This window comes from Sturnus vulgaris, chromosome 5 (assembly GCF_052056855.1).
Source record: "Sturnus vulgaris isolate bStuVul1 chromosome 5, bStuVul1.hap1, whole genome shotgun sequence".
Lineage (NCBI taxonomy): Eukaryota > Metazoa > Chordata > Aves > Passeriformes > Sturnidae > Sturnus > Sturnus vulgaris.
In genome coordinates this window covers 7,304,081-7,316,885 of record NC_142247.1, presented here as the reverse complement: position 1 = coordinate 7,316,885, position 12,805 = coordinate 7,304,081, and the positions used below count along the sequence as shown (strand labels likewise).

The 12,805-nt window shown below is 41.0% G+C and overlaps 1 protein-coding gene across 3 annotated transcripts in view; it reads right to left on the bottom strand.

Annotated features, from left to right (window-relative positions):
• Nucleotides 1-206: 206 nt before the first annotated feature.
• The window catches only part of STK38L (serine/threonine kinase 38 like), a 45,398-nt gene continuing 32,799 nt past the window's right edge, over nt 207-12,805 (bottom strand). For all 3 annotated transcript variants that reach the window (XM_014889106.2, XM_014889107.2, XM_088164720.1), the window contains exons 7-14: nt 12,239-12,393; nt 11,256-11,358; nt 10,584-10,645; nt 8,985-9,102; nt 8,688-8,811; nt 6,365-6,460; nt 5,385-5,476; nt 207-4,226 (exon numbers count right to left, since the gene is read on the bottom strand). In XM_014889106.2, the coding sequence (XP_014744592.1) occupies nt 4,099-4,226; nt 5,385-5,476; nt 6,365-6,460; nt 8,688-8,811; nt 8,985-9,102; nt 10,584-10,645; nt 11,256-11,358; nt 12,239-12,393 (878 nt within the window). In that variant the 3' untranslated portion in view covers nt 207-4,098. The remainder of the gene's footprint in view (nt 4,227-5,384; nt 5,477-6,364; nt 6,461-8,687; nt 8,812-8,984; nt 9,103-10,583; nt 10,646-11,255; nt 11,359-12,238; nt 12,394-12,805) is intronic.

Sequence of the window (12,805 nt, the reverse complement as noted above, 5' to 3'; positions counted from 1 at the left end):
CAGCTTCTTCATGTGACTGCAGGTAGGACAAATCAAACACTATTTGCTTTCCCTACTTTCTGATTGAGTGTAACAACACTGGGGTGTTCCATTGTCCATGAAATTCAAGATGAGAACCCACAAAATTGGATCTCAATTTCCTTAGATGTCTCCCATTCTGGAAGAGAAATCCAGTACACCAGAATAAAAGAAATGAAAACTGCAACTTTACAAAAAGAATGCTACTTTTATTTTCAAATGCTGTAAAAAGCCTCATATAAATTTTTATAATGCTTCTATGTAACTTTCCCAACCACAACTAATGAAACAGTCTAGGAAAAATATAGCAGTTGCCATTTAGACTCCAAGAACGAGCTGCTGTGAGATCCCAACAGTAAAAGGACAAGGTACAGTGTGTTACAATTGCTCGTGTTATTGAGAAAGTGAGAGCACTTCCTACACATTACCTGGGCTAGACTGCAGCATTCCCTGCTTGCTGGGCACAGGAGGAATGTCACCCCTGGGGAAGGAGCTGACAGCAGAGCTGTGTGCTGTTCCTGGTGCCTCCCAGCTCAACTCCCCCCAGCAGGTGCCTTTATCCCAGACTGTCTCCAACGGCTCAGGTGGGGAACAATTGACCTATAAAAATAACACCTCTATAACTCTCCAGCAAGGCAAATTGAACAGTGCAAATGCAGTATCAACACGATTTGATTTCTGAATGCTGGCAATTTTTTTTTAAACTCCTTTTGCACATGAGACAACCTCTGCTGATGTCCTGTACCTAAGGCCACTCACTCATTGCTGATTGGAGATGGAACGAAGTGCAAAAGCTCAGCTGCAGTTCCCAATCCAAGCTTCCTCCCCACTCTCAGGGAATTCCAATCCAGAATTTGGATTCAGGCTCTCCACTTCCATCGACGCACTCAAGTTTTCCCTGCTGGAATAGGTAACATCCCAGCAAAGCTCTGATAACAATTTGCATACACAATTTCACGTTTTAACAAAAGTTTAACAAAACATACTTCCAGAAAATAAATTTTCACATGGTTGCAATCATCAAGCCATTTCAGGATCTTTGGTACTCCAAGAATAAGAAAAATAAATGGCACAGTGACAAACATTGCCAAAGGAAAACACACAACCATCCAAAAGAATCAGACAGAATTAACAAAATTAAAGATATGTTGCACTTCAATTTTTTTTGAAAGCCAGTGTAGATTAACCTGCTGTCCTCTTTAATCCATTACAGTGTCACAGTTTCACCTTGGAAAAAAAAAACCTATCATCCTAAAAGCAGTAGTTAATATTGTTTAACTTGACTTACTGATTAAAATAATGCTATGTTTACAAAAAAATTTTAAAAAGTCAACTATCACAATACAGGAGTTTATGCTAGATAGGCTGCAGGCTGTTTCCTTATGGATATAACTCCTATGTGAGCACTGATATGATTAATCATCTGCAGTTTTAAATTAGTATTATCTTTAGTGTTGCAAATAGAAGGGTTGAGCTTCTTCTCAAGGTTGTAAACCAGTGAGTATGTACAGACATAGTTGTTTAATAGATAGCTTTAAATTAAGTGTGTATTTCTCTGCCCTCCCCTAAGCCCCACAGGAAAAAAAAAAAATCACCAGTATCACTGAGCATTTGCAGTTTCCATGAAACTGAGTTTGTCTCAACAAGTTTGAGCAAAGACTTGTTTGTAGGTCACGTTAATGGGGTTACTGTGCTCTTCTGAAAGGTGGTGTTTGCAGGAATTCCAATTCCAGTGCACACGGTGCCCCATGGATGAGACTGGAAATTAAAACCAATGAAAATTGTTTTGAATAGCAGTGTCATTTGAGGCCAAGTTTGTATCTCAGGATTTTTTTTTTCTGCCTGAGCTTCCCTGTTTTGGAGTCAAGGCGTTAGGAAAGGCATTTCCTTTCCTGAGAAGCCTTAGGAGCTGTTGGGACACTGGCAGAACGATGCCTGAAAGGTGGATTTAAGTGAGTTATTCTTTTTATACAGCCTTTGGGTGGCCACAGGTTGAGCCTCAGCACACTGACAAGGCTAAGACAACACTGGAGAATTTTTAAGACCCTTGCCCCAACAGCACCCTGTTAATTCATGTAAGGTCTGGGAAGCAAATCTGGGAGATCAAGGAACTGTTCCCACCTCAGTCCAGCATTCAGGCAGAAGCTCAGCTTAACTTTGCTCTGATATAACACTGAATGGGCCTGAGGCAATGGCTACTCCTCTTTGAGGAAACTGGTATAAATAACAGATATTAGATGCTTCAAGGGAGATAAAACCATGGAGGGAAAGGCTGAATCAGGGATCCTGGCTACATCAGGGAAGACTACCTGCACATCACAAGCACTGGTGCCCAGAAATCCTACTGGCAAACGGGCTCTTGTGCAACAGATGAACATCCCAGTATGTTTTTCAGAGCATACAAATAATTCAGAACAGCTGATACCACACGGCCTAACAACAATAAATATTTCTCTGATGGCTTTATCACAGTAGTTTCCATATTGCTACAAAACTCTGTCCAATGGAATCTTTCCTGCTGTATGCCAAAACATCCTGTGCTCCACTCAGAGGGGGCTGCAAAACTTTTAGGGTGCCTTACACTGGTGTTCAGAGGAGTGAGACAGCAACAGTGACTCTGCTTGTTCAGCCACTGGGGAATTGTTCGTTGCTGTACATCTCTTTTGATCAGAAAAAGACAGCAGAGATCTCTGCTGGATGTGACAGAGTCAAAGCCCTGCAGATAAGCTGTGAGTACAGGCAGAGAAAATCACCAGTGACCAGATAATTGCAAACTGCTCAGGGAGTGCAACTCGGTCCTGAACTGCTGCTGGGCTAAAGAACAAAACCAGAGCCTGCACATGGAGCTATTTCTGCTTCTGTTTGCTCTGCCTGGGGGAAGGAGACCTTGCTCAGCTGTCAGGTTGTCACCATCCTGCAGGCTGGCCTCAAGAACATTTAGGTGGTCCCTGGAATTTGAGCTGCAGGCTCAGCTAATCTCTTCTAATCCCATGGCCATGCCAGGTGAAGATCCTGGAACAAAAGGAGAGTCTGAGTCTAGTGGGACACTCCATTTCCTCTATGTGAGCAGAGGCTGCGATTCCAGAGAGGTTAGAGCAGGATCCCTTCTGCCTGCAGCTGCTCAGGGAGGAAAAACAAGAAAAAAGCACCAATCTGATCACTTCTCTAGAACACATTTTGCACAGAGAGAAGAGAATGTTTGAATTATGAGCAGCTTTAGAGCAGAGGCAGGAATGCAGTCTTGGAAACTGCCATCTCCTCAAAACTTTGCATCAGAGCATTTCCCTTCTGCTAAAAATATTGATACTTTTTATTCAGATTCGTTTTTTCTTCTGAAACTGCCAGCAGGCATCATCACCTCTAACAGCAATACTGCCAATGATCACTTAAACAAATACCACTAAACAGATGACAGGGACTGCCTCACTGCCACACACTGTGGGAAAAGGGACAAAAGGGATGATGATAAAGGGCTGACAAAGTCCTGCACTGGCACACAAAGAGGCCCAGAGGACACTGCTATTTAAAATAATTCCATGTGCTACACTCATGGGGGATCTGCAGACCACAAATGGAACACCCTTGAGCAACTGCTCACAGAGGTTTGCAAATGTGGACAGTTTTCTTTATACTGCATATCTAAACCCCACCAGGTGAGCAGTACAACAACAATGCTGCATCAAATGATATGTTTCCCTCCTGGGTGGATTAGATGGTTTACAGTACAAACAAAGCCACAGTACAGAGAGGCATAATTAACCGTTATCCACACGTAGGCAGTGCAGGAAAAGCAATGCATGTTCCTTTTATTCCAGTACCTTTGTATAATAAAGTTAACAAAAATATTCAAATATTAAAAAAAAAAAAAAAGGAAAGAAAAACAAAAAGGAAAAAAAAAAAAAGCCAGCTGGCACTGCCAACTAATTCCTGTAGTAGTCTTAGAAATCCTAATCCTGTAGAATTTCCGTGTGAAATCAATGCGCACCAGTCGATGTGTTGGTAACTAACGCCAAGCGGGCCTGGTGATGCAGCTACCTGAGGTTTGTGTTTGCAATTTCCTTTGGGGGGTTGTGTTCTGCTTCACAACTTCCCAGCTTTCATGTAGGAAGGGATGGAGCCACGCTGGGTGAGCCCTTCAAACCTCTTGTAGGTGTAATTGAGGAAAACCCAGTCTTTGGATTTGTAGTCAGGTTCCGTCGTGTTTGGCACTAGAATTCAAAAACAAAAGCAAACACACATTAAAACAGTTAAACCCAGGCTGCTTCTGAGAGGAGCTTTCACAGAACTAAACAGCCCTGAACTCTTATTTCCTTAGTCAGCAGAAACTCCTGGAAGAAATCCTATTTCTAATCAGGTCAGCTGTCTTTTGTCAATGGTCTGAGTTATAATTTCAGGATAAACTCTGAAGAAAAGAAGGGGGGTTTTTATTTTGCCTTTTTTTTAACTATGTCTACACACTCTGCCAGGTTTCCATACCTTGACAGAAGTGTCTAACATACCCACAGGACACACAATTACAAACCTATGACATTTCTGATATTCTGATTTTTAGGTATCTACATCTACAGTACCATTTTCAGTGGGTATGAAATGCCAAAATAATACAAATGTTCTTGGCATTATCCAAAAATGGACATAACCAGTTTAGGCACTGGAGATGGGTTGCTTTGCATCAAAAGGACAAATTTCCTCACCATTAAATAAAAGCCATTTCAGAAAAAAAGAACCAACAGCTTTTGGATAATTCTTATGGCTGTTAACACAGTTACATTTAGCAGACAGCAATTAATTGCTGTTAAACATCTGCCAATCTTCAAGTAACTGAAAACAGTGGGACTTGGGACTATTTGTATGCCACAGAACCAAGCCTTTTACATATGAAAATTTCCTGTAACTTGCCAAGAGAAATCGACAACTAAAAAAAACCCTGAAGTGATTTACAGAGCCACTCAGGTTCATGAATTACTGTGTTAAGTAATCAGCTATCTGAAAATTCTTACCCACAAATATCTCAACAATTGTGTTTGGCACAAACCTCAAAAGTCACTGAAGATGAAAAGCAAATCAGTTCATGATGTTTTACCAGAATCCGGTTAGACAGACTGCCTAGCAGAAAACTCCACTGCTTTCTGTGCTCACTACCTGTACAAATCATTTTTACCAATGGGTTTGAATCTTAAAATCTCTGGGCTTTGCAGCTATCAGAGATCATTACATTCGTATTTCAGAGAAAAAAATAGAGACTTGATCTAGAGACTAACTTGATTGGGGCATCAGAAAAATTAATATGAACAACAACAAAAGCATCTGCACAGTATTCTAGCATGTCACAGAAGGAGACTTGGAGTTTACAAGGGCAGTCTCACCTGGCTGTAAAATGTCCGATTCAGGAAATTCATCGAAGTTGGAAGTATCATCAATACTTTTGATTTCTATAGGGATTGCAGCTGGTCTTTCCCTGCAAATAAAGATAAATGCCAGAAGAGTGAATACTGTGTAATGGCACATGAAGTTCCATTTCTAACTTAGCTTTTTACACTTACAGCTCCCCTTAATGCAGAGCACAAGGGTTCCACTGAGTGCATCACAGATGAATCTGACTCTCCTGTTTGCTGACACCATGGGGAGATTGTTTGGTTCCCTGTCCCCACTGGTGTCTTCTTGGCAGGCTTGGGACAAACATCATTTTCCCATTAAGTGAGAGAGCATCCCACACTTATCTGCCACACAGCTATCACCCTGATCTTGTCACCAGCCACCACTGTGGTTACTCTGTTTCACAAACCCAGCCCAGCAGGATTGCACTTGCACCCAGAGCTTTACAATTCCAGTGCTAATCAGCCTGGACCTCATCCAAAACCTTTGGACTGTAGCTCCTCTTTGTGACACTCAGCATCTCTCTCCCAAACCAGGCTGGCTCTGCTTTAGCACCTCCACAGTCAGAAAGCCCTTGAAGGAATTTTAAGGTGGCTTTTGAAACTGCCCAAGGAATCTGTGCCACCAAAACGTTCACACTGGGACACAGCACTGTGGGAAAGGGAGTGATTTACACGTGTAAACTCAGCACAGTTCTAATTACTACACTTATAATTAAATCCACAGCCACCCTACAACATTTTTTTGCCATTCTGGAGCAATCTGAGCTATCTCAAGACAGTTAAACTCTGACCATTTCTATGAATGTCAGCAAGGCCAGAAAACCTTCAGTATCACCCACCTACTGCCAGTAGCTGCATTTCAAAATGAAAGATAAATTGGAAATAATTGTCCTTGACATCACACTACTTGAAAATTCTTGCTTTCATGGCTTTCATTCTCCCTGTAAAACACGTGTGTATATACATACCTGATATGTCCCCAGTCTACCCCTTCAAAAAATGGATGACTTTTTATTTCTTCTACTCCATTGCTACCAATTCTGTTTTCTGAGTCGATACAAAATCTGAAAAAGGGGAAAAAAAAAAAAAGGGAATGTTTTACAGGGAATGTTTTACAATAAATTCGGACAGAAGCAACAGTATCCAGTATCAAAAATTTCAAGGAGTTATTTCAAATTGTTCCACTGCTTGGGGTAACATCAAAGCAGCCCATTGTCCCTAGGAGAGAAGGGAAATAGAGGCAGAACATTGTTAAATCCAGAAACAAAATGCTATGATAACACCTTTACTAAACTGCTGCTTGGCCAGGTCTGTGAAAAGTTGCTGCATGTTCTGGTTGTGTAAGATCAGTTTGGAATGGAGGCTTAAATCCCTACTACTGACAACTGCTCTGTTCTCAACTATTTAAACATCCCTGTTTCAAAGTAAAACTAAGAAGAATAGATACTTAGTAAATCAGGACTGCTCTCTGATGTCATATTTTGGAATCCCAGTGAGCTAGCCCATTCCAAACATGCCATGTCCTTATTCTCCCCCTTCCCCTTCCTCAGAGGTGCAGGTGGTGCAAAGACCCAGGGCCTGTTTCTGATACAGCCCTGCTGCATAACTTCAGCTCAGACCCCACAAAAAATTGCCAGTTTATGACAAGCAGCCATGAAATAGCAGGAAGGTGAAATCAGAGACAGAGACAGGATAGGTGAGATGGGGACTGTTACCTGCTCCAGCAGGCCAGATAGGAAAAGCCTAAAATCCTAAAGAAGGAAAATAGGGAAGTGGAAGCTCTCTGACAGCAGCTCAGAGACCTCAAGGCTTTGCTCCAGGGAGCAGCAGAGGCTGACCCTTCTCCTCTGGACTGGAAAAGCCTTTCAAGTATCTCAGCCAGGAGATGGGAATACCAACATTTACCTTGGAATTAATGAAATCCCAGCCATCTTCTGCACGTGTAGCAGAGCAGGTTAGGCTATAAACTGTTTCCAATTTTAAATTAAAGTTCTTTTGATTGTAGTTGGGTGTCAGTGGGGAAGAAAACCTGCATGTATTTGTATTGCAGCCCAGCAGACTGGGTGATGCCAAGGACTAACAACAGATCTCAAACTCTGCAACAACACTCAGCCACAGGATTTGTCAGGCTTTGTCTGAACTTGAGCTTATTTTAGTTTGGATTTATCTATATCCATAACCCTCTAGCTTTATCTTCATCTCCCTTTAAGCTAAAGCACATGTTGCCCAACTTGTCCAAGCTGTAATGGATAAAGTACCCAAAACCATGTGGTGTTGTCCAACTTGTTTTGACCTCATTTTAATAGATTACCTATAACTAAGATGTTTTACCCCAATTTCAACTCTTCTCCTTGTGGAGGCAAACTGATAAATTCAAATGCTCATTGTGTAAGTAGATGCATGAGCAAGACATGCTAACAAATACACTGAAATCTCTAAAAATTCCCAAAACACAGCCAGGATTGAGGAGGAAGGAATCCTCAGCAGTAATGCTGTACTCTGTTCAGCAAAGAACTGGAGATGCTGACAAGGAAGGTTGAGCAGAACAGGATAGAAATAGACACTGAAAATGCAATATAACTGTTTTACACAAACTTATTCATGAGGGTTAGCAACAATTCAATCATTTGAGCTGCTAGTATATTACTAGCTGGATACAGGATAACTGTTTCTTGTATTTTATGTTTTTGTAGGTTATTGGAGCATTGCTGGAACTAATAATAAATTCTAGTTTTGTGAAGTACATTCCCCTTTTTGCCTGTAACAATATTGCATAAGGCTATAACAGTAGCTTTGAAAAGGGAAAAAAAGGAAAAAATACCAAACCCAAAACCAATGTGCCCCCCAAACCCTCGCAGGACAAGAGAGCATTTCTGCCTGACCTTGTCAGCAAAACCCTCACAAAAACCTCAGTGCAAACTAAAAATTGGGACTTTGAAAGAAGTGAGTAAATCCAAAACATCCCATGATTTCTGTTCAATACATTAAATGCTGGTGAGTGGTTATTTTCTTGCCACCTCAGAGGAGAAAAAAATTCTGTGTTGATCACTTTATTTTTGGTCTGCTCTGTTTCTCCTTGTACCATGGTACAAATCAAGGTCATTCCAGCTTATTCTTTCATGTCAAACAAATGGCAAAGGGAAAAAGAATTGAAAAATCCATCAAGGATGGTGACAGAAGAAACCAGCCTTCCCTCCAACATCCAGCTTCATTCACACAGAACAGGAATTTACCCTGACGGAAGATGACCCTGTTTGGGCAAGAGGCCAGAACTGGGTTTTTCTTACTGACCTTAGAATTAAATCCTTTGCTTTCTCCGAAATGGGCACCTCTGGAGGAAATACCAACGTTTCTTTCCAGTTCATAACTTTCCTGTAAGTCTCTTGTGGCGTTTCTGAGCAGAAAGGTGGATACCCTGCACAAACAAATAAAGAATTATTAAACTTTTTCCAGGAGAGAAGTGACCTGGGCCTCTGCCTTTGTCACTGGGGCTCCCAAATTTAACAAATATTAGCCAGAGGTCTTCTCTTCTGAACAAATGGAACCTGTTACCTTAGAACAACTCTTAAGTTGGGGTTTTTAACATACCTATTAGCATTTCATACATAATCACTCCCAAGGACCACCAGTCACACAGCTTGTTGTACCCAGTCTGCATAAACACTTCTGGAGCAATATAGTCTGGGGTTCCCACAGTAGAATATGCCTGGAAAAAAAAAGAATCATCTCTTTAAAAGAGAAATACTGCAGTTTTACACTTGGCAATACCTTTTCCTGAGGATACAGGATCTTGTTGTCTGGGTGAGCAAGAATGCTTAATTTGAGAATTTAATTCGAGAATTCACAGGAACTAAAATCCCAAGAATATTATTCTTTCATATTAATAAACACAGAGAACCTCAAAAATAAATGGAAATAATCCTCTTGTGAGGAAATCATAAAATGTGATGAAATCATAAAATATTGCAAATGCAGTATCAGAAGGTCATCTTAGCTAAAGTTTCTGGTAGCTGCATTGCAAAAATACCCAAGAAGTTCTATTGTTGTGGTCTTTGTTTATTTTTAAAGGCATAACCAGTGGTAAATTCCCAGGTGTGACGCTCATGATACACAAACTGTGTATTGAGAATTTCTCTTTACTGATGAAAAAACTTCCATTGGGCAGAAGGGAGAGAAAAAAAACCAAAATCCAACAAAAAAAACCCTCAAAGACCAAAAAATCCCCCAAAAGCAGTTTTGCCACAAAAACATGTTATTTTCCTTTGTCTCAATAAAATAAACACTTTGATTGAATAGACCTGAGAGATTTAGGATTGAAACAATGGAAAACCAAAAACGTGACTCCTTCTCCAACAGTGTTGATGCAGGTTGTCATTTTGGCCCTTTATTGTCTCTGTGGGACTGGTCTTCAGCACACACTTCTGCCACATCAGCCTTTACTGGACTTGAGATAAAGTCTTTTCAGGGATCTAATTCCAGGCTGGAATAAGGGTGTGAAATGCAGCCCCATGGGGCAGCGTGGTGGCTGCAATGTAATCTCATTCTGTCCCATAAGGAAAGAAGAGACCACCCTCAATCTGTATGGGAATACTGCAGTAGATCACTTTTTTAAAAGGGTGTGGAAAAATAAAAGGTTGCAAAATTTGACAGCTGAGATTTTTTTGGTGAAAATCATGGGCAGGGATGGAAGTCTAAAATCCCACGGCTAACAGACACTTTGCTTTGGTTCAGTTTATGCCACAAGTCCCCCTGTTATGTGACCACTCCAGCACCAACACCCTCCCACAGCCTTTCCATCACATTCCCATTCAGCAGGATGGGAATTCCCCACATTTCTCTGAAAAGGAATCCTGCAGCCACACATCTGCTGGGGACTGAGCTGGAATCAGAGGCAGGAGCCCACACAGGTCCATGTGCTCCAGACACAGCCTGGCCATGGGCTGAGGACACCTGAGGGCTTGGGCCAGATACTCATGAAGGAAAACAAAGGCATAGACAAGAGCAGGGTCTTGCTATTCCAACCTGGACCCCCTTCTTTTGAGTTGTGATTTTGGGAGCTTGTAGAGCCACATATAAGGGCCTTGCAGGTTTTCAAAACCACGAGCATTAGCACTGAGTTCTAATTCAACACTTTCTGTAAATAGTTTAAAGGCAAAACAAGAATTATACATTATTTAATTAACTCACCAGCTGTCGCCTGTTCTTCTTCCATGTTTCTGCTTTCCTCTTTGAGTTCATATTCTGAAATGCTAATTTACAAAGTAGTTATTAAATAACAAATGTATTTGTGAGAATTAAGAGAAAAAAGATTTATAGGGCTCCAGTTTCAAATAACTATTTTGTACATTTAGAATCCTTTAGTCTAGAAACAAATACTTGATTATAACTGGAAATGGGAATATGAGAATAACTACTGTCCAATGCACAGCTGAAAATCATCTAAGTAGGACACATATCAGCAATTCTAAATTAGAACCTGCTAAAATTTTTAGATCAGCTTCTGGAAAGTTTCCTGAGACTGTCACTGAATTCAGTCCTTTGGCACATGGAGCCCATGTCCCTCCTGAAAGAGCAGTTCTATAACTTCACTAACATTATGAAAAATACATTAAAATATAGATACATTACATTAAGTATATTCACATCTGTGTTTGAATGTGCAAAAATACATGCCTACTGCAGAAATCATCATTTCTTGCCAGTGAAATTCTCCCATGACCCAGAGAACAAGCATTTCCAGTTTTCCAATTAAATGCAATCAGCCTGTCCCATCTTGCTTATCCCAGCAGAAACAAAGGTACAATGTACAGCTGCAGCTCAAAACCATTTACATGTTAAACTAGGACAGCTCATACTCACAGAAGTCACTTGGTGGGTTGTGTGTGAGGTTCCTGTAGAACTCTGTTCTGTGGGCTTTCTTTAAACCTGTGCAGAGCCCAAAATCTGACAACTTTACATGACCCTAAAAAAATAATCAGAGAACATTAAATCATTATTCAGATAGGTAGTGCTTGGGGAAAAAAAAGTGTTTCAATCACTGCACATCTCTCAGGCCATGATGGACTGGCACAGGACAAGCGGGGAAGCAAAGATTGAACCTTGGTATATTGGAAGGGTCTGTTTTCTCTCCAACATGCTATGGCCTCACACCGATGGTTATAGCTATAATTTCCCAACAGCTGAGGGCAGATACTTTGCCTGGTTTTGTTTTGAACTGGATACCACTGTGACTGGGAAAGCCTCCAGGACAAAATTCCTTTGCTTTGTTGATGGTAACCTTGGCTTTAATCAGGTTTCCAGATATCAGTGCAGATAGAACCCATCAAACCTGACAGACCTGTGCATGCTGTGATAATGCCTGGCCTCCATGATCTTAAAGATCTTTTCCAGCCTATATAATTCCATGATTTGGTGATGCTTACTGGGTGCATTTCACGGCCAGAATGGTCAGTCTGAGGGAGTTTCCACAGGTGAGTGGGTGATGAAATAAATATAACTGTAGGAATTGAACATTCAGCATTGTCTGAATTGTCCATAGCTACTTCAAGATGCATGAATGGAAGGGTACCACCTTTTAATGTGTATGAAAATCAGCATCTGGTCACCATGTATGCTTGTTATCCCTTAAAAGCCTTGCCTTAAAATGATTAAAAGGCTTCCGAGCAAGATTTGGCTTTGTTTAAACATAGTGGTGTTCTCCAAGGAAAATACCACGGCCATTCCCTGCTTCCCTCCAGCCAGTTTAAATCTCTGGGGTGGCACCAGAGGCTCCCACTGCTCAGCAGCAGGATGTGCAGCCTGGCATCTTGGAAGCACCAGCACTTGGTGAGCCCAGTACATGCCTTGGCATCCAGCAGGAGATTGTCTGGCTTGATGTCCCTGTGGATAAATCCCAGCTGGTGAATGGCATCGATGGCCAACACAGTCTCAGAAATGTAAAACTGGGTCTCCTCCTCTGATAAAGTGTCCTTCTTCATTAGTAAGGTCATCATGTCACCTCATCAAAGAGAAGAAAATACAGCTTAGGGATCAGAACATTTTAAATCACAAAGCTATAAGAAACCCCAGTAGAATCCAAATTTAACCTTGTAACTGGCCTTACAATTACTAATCATAAAACTATTACTGCAAGGACCTACAAACCCAACTCACTTTTCTAGTTAAAAATCCTAAACAGGAATTTTAATTGAATGGTCCGGGAAAACAGAATGGATTTTTACACACATTAAATTTATTACACAAACTGTTTCAATAAGGGCTTTTCTTCTGTTTTGTTTTTACTGTTAACAGCTTCAGTCGTAAAAAGTAGAAATTTCTATTAGAATAATTATTTAATTCAAGTCTATTTAATGCCCCTTCAACCTTCTTCCTTCCCCTAAAACTCAGGAAGGGTCACACGACTGGGACTT